The sequence below is a fragment of the Rhododendron vialii genome, chromosome 4a (assembly GCF_030253575.1).
Source record: "Rhododendron vialii isolate Sample 1 chromosome 4a, ASM3025357v1".
Taxonomy (NCBI): domain Eukaryota; kingdom Viridiplantae; phylum Streptophyta; class Magnoliopsida; order Ericales; family Ericaceae; genus Rhododendron; species Rhododendron vialii.
In genome coordinates this window covers 4,581,214-4,602,300 of record NC_080560.1, presented here as the reverse complement: position 1 = coordinate 4,602,300, position 21,087 = coordinate 4,581,214, and the positions used below count along the sequence as shown (strand labels likewise).

General features: G+C 38.8%; 3 protein-coding genes across 4 annotated transcripts; all 3 read left to right on the top strand.

The window, feature by feature from the left end:
• Positions 1–2,236: 2,236 nt before the first annotated feature.
• LOC131323450 (uncharacterized) lies at positions 2,237–5,523 on the top strand. The gene is made up of 7 exons (XM_058355254.1): positions 2,237–2,255; positions 2,315–2,383; positions 2,495–2,535; positions 2,645–2,808; positions 3,920–4,019; positions 4,152–4,321; positions 4,608–5,523. The coding sequence occupies exons 2-7, from the start codon at positions 2,334–2,336 to the stop codon at positions 5,151–5,153; spliced, it is 1,071 nt and encodes a 356-aa protein (XP_058211237.1). The 5' UTR covers positions 2,237–2,255; positions 2,315–2,333; the 3' UTR covers positions 5,154–5,523.
• Positions 5,524–8,318: 2,795 nt separating this feature from the next.
• Positions 8,319–11,594, top strand: LOC131323451 (uncharacterized). Its single transcript, XM_058355255.1, has 4 exons — positions 8,319–8,458; positions 9,651–10,048; positions 10,416–10,604; positions 11,228–11,594. The coding sequence occupies exons 2-4, from the start codon at positions 9,803–9,805 to the stop codon at positions 11,309–11,311; spliced, it is 519 nt and encodes a 172-aa protein (XP_058211238.1). The 5' UTR covers positions 8,319–8,458; positions 9,651–9,802; the 3' UTR covers positions 11,312–11,594.
• Positions 11,595–12,719: 1,125 nt separating this feature from the next.
• LOC131323447 (long chain acyl-CoA synthetase 8-like) lies at positions 12,720–20,921 on the top strand. Of its 2 annotated transcripts, none has more exons than XM_058355253.1 (12): positions 12,720–12,876; positions 14,005–14,603; positions 14,688–14,768; positions 14,852–15,124; positions 15,508–15,639; positions 15,719–15,892; positions 16,020–16,249; positions 17,256–17,373; positions 18,893–19,024; positions 19,109–19,243; positions 19,552–19,758; positions 20,444–20,921. In XM_058355253.1, exons 2-12 carry the CDS (start codon positions 14,097–14,099, stop codon positions 20,606–20,608), a joined length of 2,154 nt encoding a protein of 717 aa, XP_058211236.1. In that variant the 5' UTR covers positions 12,720–12,876; positions 14,005–14,096; the 3' UTR covers positions 20,609–20,921. The 2 variants fall into 2 exon arrangements, with proteins under 2 accessions (XP_058211236.1, XP_058211235.1); XM_058355252.1 differs by lacking the exon at positions 12,720–12,876 and adding an exon at positions 13,143–13,161.
• Positions 20,922–21,087: the final 166 nt, after the last annotated feature.

Genomic DNA, 21,087 nt, shown 5'->3' with positions numbered 1-21,087 from the left:
CAAAAATTACCCAGAATAAGGTATTTATGACCAGTAATAAACGTTTATTACCGGTCATAAATAACTCTACAAGTGTATTCCGGGTAATTTTCGGGTACTTTTTCTTTGTTCCTAGCCAATGGCGTAATGAATTCTTTTTCTTCCGTCTTATTTATTATGCTTTTGTTTATGTTGACATATAGACAAACGCTCAAAGTCAGTCGATGAGAATGAAAGGTTAGTGTCGTTTCGATGACGACATCTCTTTCCTTTACCATTTTTTGTTTTTGTTTTTATGATAATTGTATTCATTAACAAAGTTTACTAGACTGACATAGAATGAATACTACTTCCAACAAACAAAGCGTCACCGTTGACATTGCTCCTACAATCATCGAATTCGAGCCTTAGCTCTGTTAAAGCATCCAACTCCAAACCAATTGGCAAAGAGTGGAGAGGCTGCCCAAGCTCATATACTAGTTTTGGAGGAGATATTTAACCGATGTGGGACAAATCCCAATACTCCCCCGCACGTGCGACCCCTGACTCGCACGTGGAGAGGTCAACAAAGGATTCGGAACACACGAATCACAATGAAATAAAGTGCAACTATGGCACAAACAAAGGGGAAAAGCCTCCGAAACTCTAGCTCTGATACCATGTTAAAGCATCCAACTCCAAACCAATTGGCAAAGAGTGGAGAGGCCGCCCAGGCTCATATACTAGTATTGGAGGAGATAATTAACCAATGTGGGACAAATCCCAACAAGCTCCTCTCCCGCCATCCAAAGGATGCATGGAGACCGCGATAGTGAACGTTAAGAGATCTTACGAAGAGAGGAAGAGAGGGAAATGGAGAGATAGACAAGAAAAAAGAAAAATAAGGAGGAGGAAGAAGAGGGAGGGCTAGTGGTGGGCTCAAGAAAAGGATACTGGTTGATGATTGTTGGTCAAAAAAACAGGACAGATTTACAATAATACAAGATTGGTTGGGGGAAAAAAATATTGTACTGTAGAATTGTAAATTTTTTTAAGATGTGTGCTCTGAAATAAAAAGTGCTTGCAAATTATCAGTGCTCCTCCCAACAATTCGCAATGCCGTGCACTGCTTTACAAAGGATGACGAGTATATGGTCGATTTACTTACAGATTAGATGGTATGGGAGGATAAGAGTGCGCAGAGTATAATAAATTTGTCAAATTTTTTATTTGTCCGATCTTCGTTACCGGTAATATTCGAAAGTGAGAATGTTTGAGGAATATGTAAGGATCATTTAATTAACAAGGGTGGATAGGGAGGTATTGGAACATACCATCTAAGAATATTACTATATCCACCTCTCATTGTTCACTGTAAACACGGTGTTAGTGTGATATCACACGCTCATTTGACCACTATCGTTGACTTTCACACAAGAGGTCAGAGATCAATCCTCCCCAAAAGCGAAGACGATTTATTTCCCCTATTGAATGATGGTTATTAGTTTAGTTAGGTGCCGTTCCAGTTTCCTAAAAAAGAAATTTTTAGAAAAGAAAAGTAATTTCAAGTTAAAAAATTATGTATTTATGCAAATAATTTTTCTACCAATTTGGATCTTGTTTAATAGATCATTTTTTAAATGATGCAAAAAAAAATATTATTTTTTATTTTTGTTATATTTGAATTTGAAATTATCTTCTTTTTAAAAAAAAAATTTAAAAAGAAAGCACCTTATCTGTTTTACTTAATGGGTTTTTAGTTGGGCTAATACATTTAAGAGCTCATATTTTGATTAATTGTGCGGGGAGCACGCAAACCCATTTTGGAGGAAAAACATTCTCCAACCCATCCTCTAAAACTCTCCTCCACTTGGGAGGATGAACTTTGATCCTCTAAATATAGAGGATGAAGGAAAAAATAAAGGATCTTCTCCAAATATGTGTTGGAGTTGAGAAACAGAGTGTTGGGTTGGAGTTGAAATAAATAATACAATCCTCTAAATTTATTTTTCAAATAAAATAGATTAATTTGATCTTTTCAAATAGAAATTTGGATATTCTCAAATAGAAATTTGGAGGGTGTTGGATTGGGGATGCTCTTAGTCAACCGGAGGCTGTATAACGATTTCTTGCGAAGCCGGGTAATCTGCCACCGCCACGGAATGAAGAAATCGCCCCTTTTAATACCCACCGTATCTTGCTTTAATAATCGCATCCCCAAGCCCTAACCCTCATCCCTCCTCAGCCCCCCGTCTCTCTCTCTCTCTCTCTCTCTCTCTCTCATCCTTCCTCAGCCGCCCGTCTCTCTCTCTCATCCTTCCTCAGCCCCCCGTCTCTCTCTCTCTCTCTCTCTCTCTCTCTCTCTCTCAAACCCCATGGGTTCCAAGAAGTTCGATCCTCACTTCGGCGACGGTGCCAGTCCAGGGTTTGCCCCCCTACTCTCTCTTCTCTCTACACACACACACACACACAGATATCATATATGACATGTATTCGTTGTTCTAGGGTGTGTTGCTTATGGGTATTTGTGTTACAGGAAGATATTCATCGGGGGGCTAGCTAAAGATGCCACATTAGGTTTGTTTTTTTGTCTTCTTCTTGAGTTTTGTTTGCAGAATCATTAATTTGTGTGAATTTTTTTTTTTTGGTGTTGTTTGATGTGTGTGATTTTTTGTGGTGAGTATAGATCAGTTCACGAAGTACTTTGGGAAGTACGGAGAGATAACCGATTCGGTTATCATGAAAGACAGGAGCACGGGTCGACCGAGGGGGTTCGGGTTTATTACCTATGCTGATCCGTCCGTTGTCGACACTGTTATTGCTGAAACCCATGTTATCAATGACAAGCAGGTGAGTGATGAGTTTTTCTTCCTAGGGTTTGTGATAGATTGGTTTCTCCTTTAGAAAGGGAATTCTTGGCATGTCTCTAACCTTCCAAGGGTAGATTAGATTTATTAATACGATACGAACTAGACGGTACCGTGTGCACATTGTGTTATGATAAAGATGGAAATATGAAGATCTTGAATTGAGATTAATCTTTAATGAGATTTGGGGGAAAAGAGGGGAGAAGAAATAGGGTAGTTTGGAAAACTAGTGTGAGCCAGGCCAGCCTTGAGGCTGACGTTCATACCATTAAAGGGCGTTTAATGAGATTTGGGGGAAAAGAGGGGAGAAGAAATAGGGTAGTTTGGAAATCTAGTGTGAGCCAGGCCAGCCTTGAGGCTGACGTTCATACCATTAAAGGGCGTTCCCTTTATAAAAGTTGTAATGAAATTTGGGGGAAAAGAGGGGAGAAGAAATAGGGGTAGTTTGGAAAACTAGTGTGAGCCAGTCTTGAGGCCGACGTTCCTACCATTAGAGAGTGTTCCCTTTTTTTAAAGTTTATGTTATAGATATTGCTTCTAAGAGAGAGGGGAGGGGTAGTGTTTGATTCACTATAATTCGGTGGAATGCTCGTTTGAATATTTGGTTTGGCGTAAAGTTTCAATGAGTCAGTGACACAAATTACAAATGGAATCGACTTTTGCTTATTTAGGTGAATGGCCATTTCATTGGATGATGAGGAATAACAGTTCCATCCCTTTTGAAAATCATTCCAAGTTTTAATGAAAAAACGCGACTGGAGTACTGGAGTTCTCGTGTATCCAGTGATCAATATAAAGGGTTAAGCTAGTTTGGATTGAGGTTGATTTGTTGTACTATCGAATCAAGTTTCACATGACGTACTCTGTATGTCTGTGATACCTGAAGCTATAGAGAGTCTTATTCAGGATGCCTTTCTAGTTTCTGTGAGAAAATTTGCTAATTTTTGATGCAATCTAGCTCTCCACTCACAACTTGGCTATAACTTAAAAGTTCACAAAGCTTTGTCCGAGATTATATTCAAAACAGAAGTATGAGATTATATTCCCCATGGTTTGTTAGATATCACAACTTACTCGCTGAAATTAATGAGCAGGTTGAGATCAAAAGAACTATCCCAAAAGGTTCTAGCGAGTCCAAGGATTTCAAAACAAAGAAGATTTTCGTTGGTGGGATACTAACATCTGTCAGTGATGGTAAGTGTTTTCTCTCTTTTTTCCCAGCAAGTATGTTAATATTTGACACGTCATTTTTAGTTGGCCTTTTGAGGATGCTGATCTGGTTCCTTCTTCTTCTTTTTTTTTCAAATTTGTGGTTATTGTTTTCAGATGAGTTCAAAAATTTCTTCTCAAAGTATGGGAAGGTAGTGGAACATGAGATCATACGAGATCATGAGACTAGACGCTCCAGGGGATTTGGATTTATTGTTTTTGACAATGAGCAAGTTGTTGATAATATACTGGCCAATGGGAATAAGATTGATATGTCAGGCACCCAGGTGAGTTCAGTCCAATGTATCACCAAGACATCTGACAGAGACATAGCTTTTCACTTTTCACCAGCAATACAAGATTCCACTTTAGTTGCTTTTCATTGCAGGCTGAATCATTGTCCCAATCTTTCTCAATAACCCATAAAATTAATGCCAACCTCTGTGCGCTATAGGATGTATAGTAATATTAGATAGCATCATAGCAGCTTGTAGGTCTAATTTTGTTGGTGTGACCAGCCGTAAAAATGTTTAAGCAGTGGAAATTCTAGGTTAACTTAATTCTTTGTTGTAGGTTGAGATCAAGAAGGCTGAGCCAAAGAAATCCTCCAACTCAGCTCCGGCTCCTGCATATGGTAGGGGTTCTAGGGGCCGCGGATATGTTGATGATTTTGGTGGATTTGGTGACTCTTATAGCAGTTTCAGTAGTGGCAATTTTGGCCCTGCTTCTTATAGAACTTTTGGAGGAGGTGGTGGTGGTAGGCTAGGTGATTATGGTGGATATGGTGGGGGTAGTGAATTTGGTGGGCGTTACGGTGACTTCGGCGGCAGTGATTACATGGGTTATAGGGGAGACCCTTCGCTTGGCTATTCTAGTCGCTTTGGTTCTTATGGGGGAGAGTTTGGCGGGGGATATGGTGGGAGTGCATTAGGTGGATATGGCCGCGGAGGCGGAGGCTATGGAAATTATGGCGGCTCAGGATCTGGTGCTGGTTATGATTCTGGACCTGGTGCTGGCTATGATTCTGGACCTGGAGCTGGCTATGGTGGAGCAGGGGGGCTATATGGAAGTAGGGCTGGCTATAGTGGCAGTAGTCGATACCATCCTTATGCGAGGTAGACTTTGCTAGCTTTCCCTGTAGGTGTGCAATGCACAATGGTTTCTTGGTTCTCAGCGTATTGCATCTTCCGGTTTGGATTTCAGTAGACACTTAAAAGAACTTGCTCCAAGTGGACACTGCTAGAAGATCAAAAGAACCTTTGTCCTTTAGTTTGTTTCTGTTGCTTTATGGATTAGCCAGCCTGATCTAGACACATGTTTTGTCATGGATTTCTCATTAGGTAGAATTTGTGGGTTTGTAGTTATTGGAGACTATTTAGATGTTTGTGATTTTTCTTCTATATGTAGTTTGCTTAATATGTTTGCCCATGGCAGGATTAAGTTCACGCTTTCCATTGGCTAGTTTGGATAGGTTTATGGGTTCTCCTTACATAGTTTGTTCGTATATTTTTTGCTATTTTCGTCCTGCTGTAAGAAGTAAGAACTGCGTCTTGGTGCCCAACATCACTTGGACTCATTAAACTGAAGATCAATTGCAATATGTATGCTTCTATTACCAGGAACTTTCATGTATCATTCAGGCCTACAACCCAAGCAATGGTTTTGGCTACAGAGCTTTTCTCTACTGCCGAACTTACCAAGCCTTCTGCTTGGGCTTGTTCTAGGATTAATAGAATCTTTTGTTCCAATCATTCCAAGGCTGAAGGGAAAACTAGAATTCTTGTGAGAACTACGAATGGCTTGAAACTAGTGTGCTTCTGCTTGGGCTTGTTCTAGGAGATGCTCCTGCATAGGAATTCCACACTAATGGCGTATTATGCGTATGGAATTCCAAAAGGGTAAAGGCCAATAGGTTCCAAGTTGCCTGTTTTAGATGATTTGAAACCATTGACCTGTTTTTGGTTTTCATTATGAAGCCTCTTAGGCTGCTATCTTCTCGTGTTAATGGTTCTAATTTCCTTGCTTCATGTTTGGATGGGCATCTGTGCTACTTGAGGGGTGGCATCTTACGGTTCACTTCTATGAGGTTTTCCCCACATATGTTTGTGGACAATGTCAAGAGTTATGCTGCCGGTGGGTTCACATGATTTCTACTACTTTTCTTTTCACTCAGAAGTTTTGTCAAAAAATCCTGTCAACCATGCCCTGGAAAGTAATCTTGACTTGAGCTTGAAGATTGGTTGAATGTACTGAAGTTTCCTTGGACGTTTCTTTTCCTTTTGCTTCCTCTTGGGGTTCATCTGATTCATGGGTTCGGCGAGGGAAATGATACATTTTGTTTCTAATCACTTATTTGTTTTTTGGATTTTAATTGTACAAGTTCATCTTATCAGGGAGAATACAATTTCCTTATTTGTTACACGTTCTCTCTCTCCCGCTAGTGTTTTGAAGTACTGAGATAGATGCTTATGTTTTATCTGTGCCACTGGAACTTTGTTAAAACCTGTTGTGTATCCTTACAAACTGCAATGCCAAGCAAATTGTCCATTTCTAGTTTTCTACATCTTGTACTGGCTGAACAATTTACAGTGGTTAGTCCTTTTTGTGGCGGTAACCAGTTTTACCCTCTTCAGTTTAATCGCCCTGGTTGTGCATTTGGGCAAGCATATTGAGATGCTATTCGTTGAGGTTGCTTCTCTCTTTTTAAAAAAGCAGGAGTATAGCGCACATTGCAAGAAAAATTTGCTTAAGCTGATCCGGAAACCTCTCATTGCTAATCTAAAAAAAAGCATAACGCGATGTCTATTATCTAGAGCACTTACACGGTCCACTTGAAACAATTCTACTAGAAAATAGCCCCCCCTGTAAAGTTACAGACTAGTTTTCCAGGTGTTTCCTGGCCTTTAGTTTCTGTTTGATCTTATTCAAGCTAAGCACAAAGAAGTATACACTGGAGCTGACTTGTTTGTCTTAGTACATGGAACCAGATTACAGCCGAATCATAATTTTCTTTCATGCTCAATATCAATTTTGTAGCTTTAGTCTTTACCTTTTGAAGTTTCTGTAAAACTTCTATTTCAATAAAGATGACAAGAATTGTTTAAAAAAAAACATTGAACGATTTTCTGAACGGCCTTGATAAGTTGGTAACATTATTGGGCAAAATTTGTCAAAATAAAAAATAAAACATCGTGGAACTATCGTGGCAGCTAGACATAAGTAGCATGGGCATCTCACTTAACCATCTGATCAATTTATCATTGGATTTGAATCTTTCATTTGATTTGGATGTTTTATCTGTTTTCTCGTGTGTAATAAGTCTTTGTATTTTAGTTGTATTGTTAAACAAGGTAGATTGTAGTAATCATCATATTCATCAATGAATTTCTAACGTGTTTCTTACAAAAAAAAATCTTTTTAATAAAATTACATTAAGCAAGCCATTTATTTCCTACCTTTTTTTACACTCAATAAGAGCAATTAAATATTGTGTGGTGTTTTTGCTTAGTTAAAAGTTGCGAACGTAATACTTTGTGGTCAAGTTCTCCACTAAGCTATATGTAAAGCCAAAAGTTATAGAAAAATTGGAAGGAAATTGACAAAAGAGGAGAAGTTTATAATTTAGTTTAGTAGAAGCAAGTTTGCTAAAAGCATGAAGGAAATTGATTTTAGCACTTCAAAAATTGATGGAGGAGTTCTAAAACGACATCGTTTTGTGTATTAACATAATTCAATTTTAGAGTCTCTCTATCAATTTTTGGAGTGCCAAAATTACAATCCAAGCAAGAAGTTATAGACAAATAATAATAACGTGGAAACGCAACCTAATGAGAATGAAACTTCTAGTCTGGTCAAAAGTCTTTCCTAAACCCCGTATTTGGGTTTGTTTGGAACTTGTGGTAAAAAAAAAAAAAGTTTAAAAACAATTCCTCCCCTTATTTTGTAAAAAAAGAAATAAGAGAAAATGAAACAAATAAAAATAAATGAACAATGAAATTTTCCTGTCAATTTTCTTTCATTTTTTCGTAATTAGGCCCCGTTCCAGAACACCTTTTTAAAAAATAAATACTTATTTTATATTTTCAAAGTCAAAAATAATGTAAATGAAAAATAATTTTTCTATTTTTTTACATCGTATAAAAGATCTCAATAAAATCTATCAAATAAAATTTATATTGCTAAAAAAATTATTTACGTAAATATATTATTTTTGAGTTTAAAATTACCTTCTTAAAAATTAACCACAGTACTTATTTCGTGTCGTTCTGGAACAGGGCCTACTCCCTTTTCCTCTCATTTCTTCCACCTTCCACAAGTTCCAAGCTAATTTTCCGATGATGAGAAACAAACAGAGAGGTGGAGACCTGTCTACTCGAGAGTAATCTTCAGCCATACTCTCCCGTCGTTGGCAATCCCGTCACCAAGTAATTTCACTACAATCTCTCTCTCTCTCTCTCTCTCTCTCTCTCTCTCTCTCCACACTTACACACACATACATATATACGTATATATACGTGTAATACGAACCTTGGTCCACTCGATTTCTAGAATATACAGGATTGAATTCCGATCCCGCCGTCCTACGTGATTACTCTCTGCAAATAGCTGGTTACTCGATTTCTAGAATATACAGGATTGAATTCCGATCCCGCTGTCCTACGTGATTACTCTCTGCAAATAGCTGGTTTCTCCATCTAAAACTCCTATGTTTATGCGTGTCCATCAACTGTTCGATGAAATGCTTCTTTTAAGTGTTATAAGTTCTTACTAGCCTGGCCATGGTGTCCTCCCTTACAGAAACGAGTTGTACGCAGATAGCATGCTTGGATTTATTTTTAACACATTCATTTGGGGAATAAATGAAAAAAAAAGACACGACTTAAGATCCTGGATTCTTGAATGGAGATGGATATTGAGCGAAATCAACAATTCTTGCTCCGGTGCTATCAACTCCTAGGGGTCAGTCCATACGGAGCTCTGCTCCGGCTTACTTGGGCTCTCCACTAGTGGATGGTGGGATGGGCCCTAGGATTAGTTGAGGTGCGCGAAAGCTGGCTTGGACACATGAGTTATACCAAAAAAGGATCAAGAATCCTTGCTGTGTGTCAGGTTTATGGACTGAATTAAATTTAGTGGATTATTTCATTCACGTTTTTTCCCTAACATTTTATAATACTCTTTGACCCCCAAATGTGTCCCTTTTTTTATGTCGAACTTATTCAACTCCTTGATGGAATGCCTTAATTTGTTTAAACATCTAACTAGTGTGACGATGTATCCTGCCCTTCAAATTAATTTTACGTAGATATTGTGTTTGACATTTTAACTCAAATCTCGCGATGACAAAACATGGATTACTTCATTGAATTCAGACAGTCTCAATGCTACATTTTCGTCCTCTTTTGTTCCCGTCTGGGTAGTCAGGTGCTAACATCATTCACATGCACCTTATATACATCTGTATACATGACACATGAAAATCTCATGTTATGAGTGGTTTAGGGGGGTGCCGTTGTAATTCAATTTAAGACATGTATATCCGTAAGTACTCAGAGATAGTCACTTCATTCTTTAAAGGAAAATTAAAACATTTTGAACCTTTTGTCTTCCCCCCAGTTCTGAAGACAGTCTCTCCTTGCATTTTTGGAGGAGGGAAGTAATAATCGACCTCTCAATCGAAGATCTTTACTCCTGGGGTAAAAGAGTGGGATTTTTGTCTCTGCTATTATTGAAAGACATTTGATTCGTACACCATATCCTTGGTAAAAATGCTTCGAGTCGTCAGGGCATCATTTCTATGGCGTAGACAGATGCATGCCCTATCCCGTGATGGTCCTAGTGAAACATTGAAGAGGAAGGTTGCTGAGTTGGAGAAGATGAGGAAAAGAAAGAACCCTATCAAGGATAAGTTATTGGTAGATGTTCCAGAATCAAAATCTTACCTTGATACAGCAACTATGCCAATGATTCTCACTGCTGTTGGAGTTGCACTTTTCGCAAAGCTCCTGATGATGGTATGATTCATTTTCCTAGATCCCTTCTCTGAACACAAAGTTGTCTGGTTGGGTTTTTAAGTTGTTTGCTAGGAGCTTATCTTAACCACAATACATTTTTTCCCCAAATGTGTATCCTTTACACCTATTGCTTGTCCAAATAGGACTGTTGTTTTACCTTTCAGGAAAGAAAATGTTTTAGTAGTATAATTATGCCTAATAGAAGTTTGGATATTGAATTTAAATGGGTCACGCTCTATCTTTTGAAGAATAATATGCCTCCTTAATACCTGTTTTGCTTGCCATGAATAAGTGGTCATGAACCCTTTCTCATTCAATTGTAGTGATTCCATGCTTACAAAGATTCATGTTAATATGACATTGACAGTTAGATGAATCCAAATCCCAAGAGATGATTGAGCGCAAAATAAAGCATGCTCCTGCTGGTCAGGGCACAGTTAGAATGCTTAGTCGTGAGGAGTGGGATGAAATTCAAGAAGTGCGGCCAAGGACTCCATTTGAATCAAAGCTTGCTCGTCCAAATGCGCGGATAAGAACTGGGGAACCAGTACACATGGTGAAACTCGATTCACTTGTCATTTACCTTTGATTTATTCTCCTAATTTTCCTTTTCGTCAGTTGTATTTATTAGTTTTCATACTAAAACTGCTACCCACTGCATATATATTTTAGATGCAGATTACATTGACTCTATTACTCTCAACCCTGTCTATAAAACCTTTAAGTATTCAATTTGTTTGACGAATTGCTCCCTGGGAAGTCTCAAACTTGGCTCTTGGATTTGTTATTGGAATTTGGAGTACTTGTAATCAGCATTGATTATTGAACCTTCTTAACCCAGGTCTATTTCTACAGGAGCTGAAAACAATGCATGTTGTAGCACAGAGTTAGAAAGAAGCAAACAATAGTTCACAATTTCAAAAGATCGAATCAAGTTGATTTGTGTTTTGAGCATGTCCCTACCAGTTCTCTTCTTAGTTTTCTGCTTTCAAAAAATCCGCGTGCGATGTGCATCTTTCTTATCTGACTGTAGGGATTAAGTTTCTTTCTTGTATTTCAGTATGTCTTCCGTTTTGTTCTTCTGTACATGGCCACGTTAATGTAGAAATTAACAAATACTGGTTCGCTGCCGCCTCAGTACGCTTTTTTACAATGTTTTTTTAACTTTGTTTTCTTCAGGAGGATTTGAAAGATTGGACAATTGATGTGCTCACAGATGCACTCACACGGGTTGAAGAAACTGCTAGAAGCAAGCCCAAGTGAATAAGAGAAAAGTAGACGCGTTGGCTCGCCATCGGCATGTAAAATTGCTGTTTAGCCCATATTTACACAGTAGCTTCTCAAGTTTGTCCCTCTGAAATCGTTACGTTTGTCCTCACCTCTTTTACTTTATTTTGAAGAATTCCTCACCCTTTAATAACTGTGCTTCATTACCCCTTTGCGAATGTAATCTGCTGTAAAGCCCTCTGTTGATTTTTAGTATGTAATTGCTTGCTTAGCTTATTCTTCGTGATAATAAATCACAGAATCGGCTATGTTTTTCTTCCGATGCACATGGCAGTTAGTTCGCATGAAGTTTATTTGCTGTTTGAAGAATTGCCCGAAGAAAGTTAGGAGTTTATTTGTTGTTTGGAAAAACTATTTCGTCGAAGCCATTAGAATCCTTTGATGAAGAAATAGAAGGCATTAGAATTCACATAATTATGCAGACCCTTTTGTGTAGGACTGAATCTCACATAGTTGGGTAGCTCATGGGCCTAGTGGGCACAAAAGAGCTACTAGTAAATAGCTTCTCAGGTATTGATTCCAAAATCTAGAAGCAATTTCATCAGCCCTTGCGTTTTCCTCGAAGGATGTTGTCTCTCATGATAATGCAGGGCCTTTAATGGCTCCACGTGCATACATATGCATCCCAATGTGGTGCAAATATCTATAATGATGAATGTTCTACTTCTAGATTCTCCACATTCTCCAAACGTAAGGCCTTGTTTTTGGTACATAAACAACAAATTGAAACGATTCACGTCAATTGAATTCATAACCTTGCTAAACCTAAGTTGAATCCATAACCTCGCTAAAACTTAAATCACCACTTGCTCTCTAGGAGTTCATAACCTCGCTAAACCTAAGTTGAATCCATAACCTCGTTGAAACCTAAATTAGCACTTGCTCTCTGGGAGCTCTTACTGAAATTTCTTTTATCGGTTTTGGTTAGCTTTCATCCACTAGGCGAAGGATGATATATCAATAATTCTAAATAAGTTCGGATACTAATACATTTCTTTTCTCGCGGATGTTAATATATTTTTGCAGATATTGATATTTTTTTTTCCGGATATCAATACACATTTTATCTATTTTATTATCTACGCCTTTAGGGCGAAGGTTAGCATTTCCTTTTTTTTAATATTTTTTTTTTATGAGCAACCCTGTAGTAATTTCAGTGCGACAACATTTCGATGCGCTGCATGAAAGAGAACTGCGACTATCGAGGTGCGTGCCATGCTGCTTGCCACGTGACCCCTCTGCTTCGCCATCACGCCAATCTCCTTACCCTATGCATGACACGTGCCCTTCCCACCGAAGAAACGCCCCGAGGCCCAGGAGTGGGCCCTCCTTTTCACTCTCTCTTGTCGACCAATACAGCGTCATGTTAGCATATATGATCATGATTGGAAGTATATATATACCAGACTCGCGTATTCTTCGCAAATCTTCACACTTTTTCTATTTCCTCCCCATTTCAGTTTTCTCCGCTTTCTCCCGAGCTCACAGTGACGGAATCCGGAAAATCAGGAAGCGACAATCTCTCTCCTCGTCTCTGGAAGGTAAAACTAGTACAATTTCGCTTTCATTCCCAAAATTCAATTCAATTCAATTCAATTTGAGAGAGAGAGAGAGAGAGAGAGAGAGAGAGAGAGAGAGAGTAATTTTCTAGACAATTGTAATATTTTAGTTTATCTTCGTCGACATTATTTGCGATGCTCATAACATATAGAAGTGCGATCACTGTTCGTACGGTTTTTTAAAATTTTAGTGTATCGATCAGACCGTAATGGACAATATTATATAAGGGAATTCCGACTTCAGAACTTACAAGTGTTGCTCTTGTGGTAACTAACCTTCATTAGTACATGATTTACTTTATATTGTATTTTTGCATAATGCTTCTTGCTTTTCATTTTTGGAATCCTCCAAGAAATCTAACAGGATGAGTCAGGATGTATGTTACGTGGAACACGGATAGTTCAGTACGAGGAGCGGGAATGGAAATGTGGTGCACAACATGCTCCTAATTGCGTTACGATGGGGGATAAGCTTTTAGAGATTCGAATATTAACTGGAACTCTTTGAAGTGATAAACATCGAATACCACGAACTACTTTCCAAACTTTTTTCTTATGCAATTTACATTTTCAGGAGCACAATAACCAACTTTTCCACATTTTGTCTTGCCAAAACATGGATCACTATCGTAATAGTGTTGCCTGCCTACACAGTTTGAGATTTATTGTGGGAATTAGTTTAATTGTGTTCATGATTGTAGATACATAGTAAGTTCATGCTAACCAGGGAATCGTAAATCATGACTTATTTAGATTGATGTTCTCATCTTTTCATTGTTGCTCATTATTACAACTTTAAAGCATTGTAAGTTGCAACACACTTAGTTTTTTTCTTTAGGACATAATCGTATGTTTGAGTTTGTATTCCTAGTTATGTGATACTAAAATGAAGTACTACTAATAAAAAATCTCCTTGATATTAACACAAGGTGGTGAGTTGGTAATGCTGGAATCATTTTTCCGTACTTTGATATTCCGCTACGATTATGACTGCAAAAAGGGGATGTACTAATTTGATTGTTAGTCATTCGAAAAGTTCTGCAAAAAATTATGATGCCTAGATCGTTGTTGGTGAGTTTAAGCTAAGACAGTCATTCAAATACCTTTCAGGAGTTCGTCTGCTTCAAAGCTTGATGCTATTTGTCAATTCATAATCATCCTCATCAGGGTAATCAGAGGGAAGTCTTTTGAACTCACCTGTGATGGAAAAAATGGCCGGCAGTGATTACTCATCCATTTTCAAAGACCACGGAGTGTCTGGTATCATGGTTGGGGTTGTTGCTGCACTTGTACCTTTGTTAGTTTCATTCATACTTGTGGGGAAGAGAAAGGTAAAACAGAGAGGGGTTCCAGTAGAGGTTGGGGGTGAGGCAGGTGTAGCAATGCGCAATGCTAGATCAGCCAAATTGATTGAAGTTCCTTGGGAAGGGGCCACAACTTTGGCTGCTCTATTTGAGCAGTCTTGCAAGAAGCATTCACAGCAACGATTTCTTGGAACAAGAAAGCTAATTAGTAGGGAGTTCATCACTGCTAGTGATGGGAGGAAGTTTGAGAAGCTACACCAAGGAGAATATCAGTGGGAGACTTATGGGGAGGTGTTTGATCATGCTTGCAATTTCGCCTCAGGACTGATTAAATTAGGTCATGATGTGAATACTCATGCAGCCATTCTTTCTGAGTCACGAGCGGAGTGGTTAATTGCCTTTCAGGTAGCCTTGCTCATTTCCCCTCATCTTTATTCACTTCCATTTCTTTGTTGAGGGTGAGGAGATGACATTGTCTTATGCTTTCAGGGCTGCTTCCGGCAGAACATTACTGTTGTCACTATATATGCGTCCCTGGGCGAAGATGCCCTGATCCATTCACTCAATGAGGTAGGGACACCATGCATTAGGATTTTCGTATCCCCCATGCCTTAAACCAACATAATACATACTGATCACCTATTGTTTGGCAGACCCAAGTGTCAACACTGATATGCGATTCCAAGCAATTGAAAAAGTTGGCTGCAATAAGTTCGAGTCTGACCCATATACAAAATGTGATTTACTTTGAAGATGACGAAACTGGAGCCGAGTCCAACTTATCGAGAAACACGAGCACGTGGACAGTTAAATCTTTTTTGGAGGTGGAGGAACTGGGGAAAAGGAGTCCTGTTCATCCAAGACTCCCTGTCAGTGAGGATGTTGCTGTTGTCATGTATACGAGTGGTAGCACGGGTCTACCAAAGGTTTGATGCAACTTTAACTTCACATTTTTCATAACTTGTCATCAGCATTTAGTGAACACTAAGTTCAATCCAAAAGCACATGTTTTAAATACCGGTTATTAGCCATTAACAGCATGATAATTCAATAGGGATCAGAGGATAAAATACCCAGCAATAGTGTTTGTAGAGCCTATGCATAGTGGCTAACGTTGACATACAGCTATCACATGATGATAAATTCAGATGAACCTGCGCACTTTCTTATGTGTATTTGCCCCTGATTATCGGCAACTTTTTCTTTTCTTTTCTTTTTTTGACTATGGGCGACTTATGGCATTTTTCTTCTGCTTCTTTCGCTACTCCCTGAACTAAAAACTTTTTGAAATTGTATCTTTGTGTCTTAGGGAGTTATGATTACCCAAGGAAACCTTGTAGCGACATCAGCTGCTGTTATGACAGTGATTCCGAAACTAGGAAGAAATGATGTTTACTTGGCATACTTGCCTCTGGCTCATGTTCTTGAGTTGGCAGCTGAGGTAATGCCCGTGTATATTTTTTCTCGTATGGAATGATGGGGTTTATTCATGCTCTTTTAAAGGCATTCTTGTTGTCCAGTCTATTATGTTGTCCGCAGGTTGTGCCATTGGTTATGGTTCGGCACTGACATTAACTGACACTTCTAACAAAATCAAGAAGGGAACCAAAGGAGATGCTTCTGAGTTAAAGCCCACCCTAATGGTGGCAGTTCCAGCAATTTTAGATCGTGTGCGGGACGGTGTTTCAATGAAGGTTTGAAGTATTGACTTGATTTATTGCCCCTTTTTGGTGTTATAGAATGAATTTGATGCATTTTTGTATGTTTTGTAGATTTAATTACTAAAGTTCTCCTTCCTCATTGTGACTAATGTGCACCTAGGTTGTGGAGAAGGGTGGTTTTGCAAAGAAACTTTTCAATATGGGATATAAGCGCTGCCTGGCATCCATAGAAGGAAGCTGGCTTGGTGCCTGGGGAGTAGAGAAATTACTGTGGGATGCCATTGTTTTCAAAAAGATACGTTCCATACTTGGAGGAAACATCCGGTTCATTCTCTGTGGTGGAGCTCCTTTATCTGGAGATACACAGCGGTTTATCAATATCTGCATGGGGTAATTTTTCTGCAACCTTTTAGAAGGATGGATTACCTGTTATTATGTTATTATAAGTTTAATTCTAAATAGTTGGTTGGGAAGAGGCATCTAGATGATATTGTTGAATGAATACTTTCAAGTGTTTATCCAACTTGTAAACAATTCTGTTGTGTTTTGCAGCCAAACTTGTGGAGCAGACAGACTGTATTGATTAGATTTGACCCAATACCAACCCCCCCCCCCCCCCAACAAATACAATGGCACTTTATTTTGACATTCTAGTTGCACAAAATCAGCCGTGTATATTGCATCACAGGCTTATTGATAGATCTTTTTGGTAGCTCCTATATTGGTTTCCAACTGCTTGTACTTAGATAAAGAGAAAATATTGAATCGAATGCCAATGCTGATGTACTTGTGATGATGTAATGTATAAAATGTTACCCGGAGATTTGAACAAATCCTCCTGATTACAATGGATGGAGGATGGGGAGTGTAAAATCATTCTTTCAAAACTGTCTGGAAGTAAAACTCTGGTTACATCATCATAAGAGTTAAGACATGGAGAAATGGCATGCACATGAAGAGAGGAGGGGAAGAACACAAAATTTTGAATAGGGAGGTTATATGGGGACTGAACTATGGTGTGATATACTTTATTTTCTCATCTGAAAATTCCATGTCTTAGTGAACTCTCATTTAGGAACGGAAGGAGTATAACGTTGGAAAAGTAAAGCTATGACTTCTTTTCTTGTTTGAACAAGACAGTCTGGTTCTAGTCGACTCGATGGACTAAGACCCACACTTGAGGAAGAAGAGAAATTGATCTAGAAAAGAAACTATCCATTCCCAGTTCATTGGTAGATCTTTTTGTTACTTTGGTGTCTCGACAGTAGGTTTGCTTTTGCAGTTCCTCTTCCCTATAGTTTGCAGATACACAAACACAGGCCCGTGCATACATTTCTATGTTGTGTTGCATTATGTAGCATTTAAAGTTGGTTTGTTAAATGTTCTGGTTACTCAGGGCTCCTATTGCTCAAGGATATGGCCTCACAGAAACATGTGCGGGAGCTGCTTTTACTGAGTGGGATGACAGTTCTGTTGGCCGTGTTGGTCCGCCACTTTGTTGTTGTTACATTAAGGTAACTTATCTTCTGTTTGTCAGGAATGTATACATTTCATTTTTAAAGTAATGTAGAAGTGTGGGATACGTCTAATCCCATGTTACACTAACTGCGACACTGGAAACTATTCTGATTGAAACATATGTTGTTTCTATGAAGGGTAATAGGTTTACAAGGTGCCAGAGAGCATTTATTGAATACTATGATAGTAATATGCTGGTTCAAGTTCAGTGAATGAACTAAGCTGGATTGTCACGATTCATGGGCTGTCTCGGAAATACTAAATATGCTTCCTAGGTGAATGTCCAACTAAAATGTCTCATGTATGTTATGCTATTAACTGAGTTCAGAGTCAAACGTGGGTAGTTATGCATTAACAAGAATCCGGGGTATAAAGAAATGTCTTTCTTTGTGATGGGTTTGGGAGATATTGGGCGCACACGACTTGAAGTGGATTTGAGGTTAGAGCCATCGATGAACGGTGACTTCAAAAGTCAGGAACTACTGAAAACTAAATATTTATGCACTCGACTGTTGGTAGTTGTTGCTGAAGGTCCATTGATTGTTCATTACAAACTTAGGTTAGGAGAGTTGGAGAGAATGTTCCTTGGCTACCTCTATTTCGAAAACACCATTACATGTTGTTAATGACAAGCAGTGAATATGATGGAATAGGATCAGTATTTCAGGGAGGTGTGTGTGCTATGGGCAAAATTTTTAGTTTATTGCAAAATTCCTAACTATTCCCTGCTTTCTGTCAAACAGGTCAAATCCTTGTAGCAATGAAGCAACTCAATGCTTTACCCCGAATCAGTTTGGCTAGATTTTAACAAATGTCCCTTGTGATTGTGGGTCGGGTTTTCCTAATCATTTCAACTTCACTAAGATAGCGCCATTTCATGCTTAACTTATTCTCTCTGCCAAAGCATACTATTTCTTTTCTCTGAATAACTTCCTAGTTTGTTCCCAATTGACTTCTATCCAATGGGTACTTTCGGAAAGTGAAGTCAGTTACTTTCCAATGAAGAAGGAAGTAAGAAAGGCAAGATATAATGTGTGCTAACATTTGTGTCCAGTATTAGAATTAGCTTAATGTTTTCTCTCATGTCTGAAGCAAACTTGTGTCATTAGTTGGCAGTGTATGACTGAGCATCACTACTACTACTAAAACAAGATCCCCAGCATCCTACTGGGACAAAAATGATTCATAATATGAAAACTCCTTTATTGTTATTTCTTCACGTGCATTAAGTTGAGTTGAAAAGTATGTTTCCGTATCGGTTAAAAAGTATGTTTCTCGTTCAGGAAAAAAAAAGAGCATCAGTTTGACTATGATAAGCAAACATTTGTAAGGGTATAGTAAAAGTAAGCAGAGAAAAGATGAAACCCGACCATTTTTCTTTAGTTCTGGAGAATAAGAACCTTTGAACTCACACTTCTATCCTTCTTGAGCCTTTTGTCATTGCCCCTTTAAACTACTCCAAGCACTACAGTGCCCAGACACATTGTAATTTACATCTTCAATTTGATATTGCAGCTTGTTTCATGGGAAGAAGGTGGGTACACAACATCGGACAAGCCTATGCCTCGAGGAGAGGTTGTAGTTGGTGGATTTAGTGTTACTGCCGGTTACTTTAACAATGATGCAAAAACAAAAGAGGTGTACAAGGTAAGTTCTTGAATGCATTGTGTGTTGCAACTGGATGAGGCAACTTGTTATTATAGGCCTTCTATGGATTACTCTCTAATACAGGTTGACGAGAGGGGCATTCGCTGGTTTTATACTGGTGACATAGGACAGTTTCACGCTGATGGATGCCTCGAAATTATTGATAGAAAGAAGGATATTGTTAAACTTCAACATGGAGAGTATATCTCCCTCGGCAAGGTGAGCATACAAATCTTATTATATATTCTTGCATTCTCTCTTTCAAGCCCTCTCCGCTATTCCTGTACAAGGGTGAAAGGAAGTTGTTATTCCATTTAAGTCCTGATGCTAGTGCATTGCCCTTGGTGTTCTGGACATTCAGTGGTCTTTGGTTCCGGGCACTTATGGGTAGGCAACTCAATAAAAATATCGGGAATCGGAAAGGTGAAGCAAGAGAAATGGTGTCAAAAGTGATGTGGTGATCCAGGACTATAGAATAAGTACTCGTGTTTGTTGTACTCAAATAGTTTCTTGATGCTTCATTTTAGGTAGAGGCAGCACTGATGACAAGCAACTACGTCGACAATGTCATGGTATATGCAGATCCTTTCCACAACTATTGTGTGGCTCTTGTTGTTCCCTCACGTCACATCCTTGAGACGTGGGCCAAAGAGGCTGGGATGACATATGGGGATTTTCCTGAGTTGTGTGACAAGGTAGAAGCTGTCAAGGAGGTCCAGCAATCCCTTCTGAAGGTTTGTCCATTTAACTATCTTGTGTTGGAGCACAAGGAAGTTTGGAATTCTAAACATAATCGGAAATTGTCAACGTCAATCAACTACTTTGATGTTTTTTGTCGTCTTAGATCAGAAGAAGTTGTCCAGAAGATGCGCTGACTGATTAGTCTTGCCACAAATTATTTGGTTGTTTCCATATGGACTTTAGCACTATGCCCAGTATACGACTTACATAGTGCACACCTAAACATAATCAGAAATTGACAATGTCAATCAAGTACTTTGATGTTTTTTTGTCGTTTTAGATAAGCAGAAGTTGTCCAGAAGATGCGCTGGCTGATTAGTCTTGCCACAAATTATTTGGTGGTTGCACATATGGACTTGAGCACTATGCCCAGTGTACAACTTACATACTGCACACCGAACCTATGAGCATTATATCTTGAGACCATCCTGTATCTAAAATTTCACTCAATCTGTATGAACGTACACCCAACCATGTCATTATGTTGTGTTTGGACCCTGTACTTATTAAGGTGTTTAAACATGTTCTAAATTTTGCCACCTTTCTTCTTCCTCCCACAAAACTCTTCATATATCCAATATCGACACACAGACTTATGCATGGTTGCTTTTTATGAATGCAATGCCTGTTTGTTTTGTGTCAAAAGCACCTAATGTTCATGGGATTTTCTACGTGTAGGCGGCCAAAGCTGCAAAATTGGACAAGTTTGAAATCCCTGCAAAGATTAAGTTGATGTCGGATCCATGGACACCTGAGTCAGGATTGGTTACTGGTGCTCTCAAAATAAAGAGGGAACAATTGAAGGCCAAGTTCAAAGATGAGCTGCAACAGTTATATGTGTGAAACATTTGATTAATCGTTCATTAGTTTTCATCTGCGGTGCTAACTGTCTCAAGTTCTGATTCTCGGCATTGTCTCGTTATCCAACACAATGAAGTTTTCTCATCAAAGTATTCCTCATTGGAGGGTTAAACCTAAATTTGGGTTGCTGTTTTTAAGATTTTTGGTGTCTGTCTCAATTGGGAAGAATAGCAGATGACAGGTCTCAGAAATATGCACTTGTACCAGGGATCACTGGGGCCATTCATTTGTAGCTTCTGACAGGACAGGATGTTGAATTTCCATGGTTTCGCAGTGGATTTGGTCTGAAATGAAATAATCTCTCAATCTCTCTCTCTCTCTCTCTCTCTCTCTCTCTCTCTCCAAACAAACTATGAGTTGAGGTTCACCAGATTGCAAATTCAGGATGCCATTAGACAAAATGCCTATTCAGATTGTGTAAGAGTCCCTTTGGTTGCACAAGCTGAATGATTTCACCTTCG

Coding starts and splice junctions, on each gene's coding strand:
- LOC131323450 (XM_058355254.1), top strand. CDS start 2,334: ATGGGTTCCAAGAAGTTCGATCCTCACTTCGGCGACGGTGCCAGTCCA. Junction 2,809..3,919: donor ATGTTATCAATGACAAGCAG/GTGAGTGATGAG, acceptor ATTAATGAGCAG/GTTGAGATCAAAAGAACTAT. Junction 4,322..4,607: donor TTGATATGTCAGGCACCCAG/GTGAGTTCAGTC, acceptor TCTTTGTTGTAG/GTTGAGATCAAGAAGGCTGA.
- LOC131323451 (XM_058355255.1), top strand. CDS start 9,803: ATGCTTCGAGTCGTCAGGGCATCATTTCTATGGCGTAGACAGATGCAT. Junction 10,049..10,415: donor TCGCAAAGCTCCTGATGATG/GTATGATTCATT, acceptor TGACATTGACAG/TTAGATGAATCCAAATCCCA. Junction 10,605..11,227: donor CTGGGGAACCAGTACACATG/GTGAAACTCGAT, acceptor TGTTTTCTTCAG/GAGGATTTGAAAGATTGGAC.
- LOC131323447 (XM_058355253.1), top strand. CDS start 14,097: ATGGAAAAAATGGCCGGCAGTGATTACTCATCCATTTTCAAAGACCAC. Junction 14,769..14,851: donor TGATCCATTCACTCAATGAG/GTAGGGACACCA, acceptor ATTGTTTGGCAG/ACCCAAGTGTCAACACTGAT. Junction 19,025..19,108: donor AAACAAAAGAGGTGTACAAG/GTAAGTTCTTGA, acceptor TCTCTAATACAG/GTTGACGAGAGGGGCATTCG.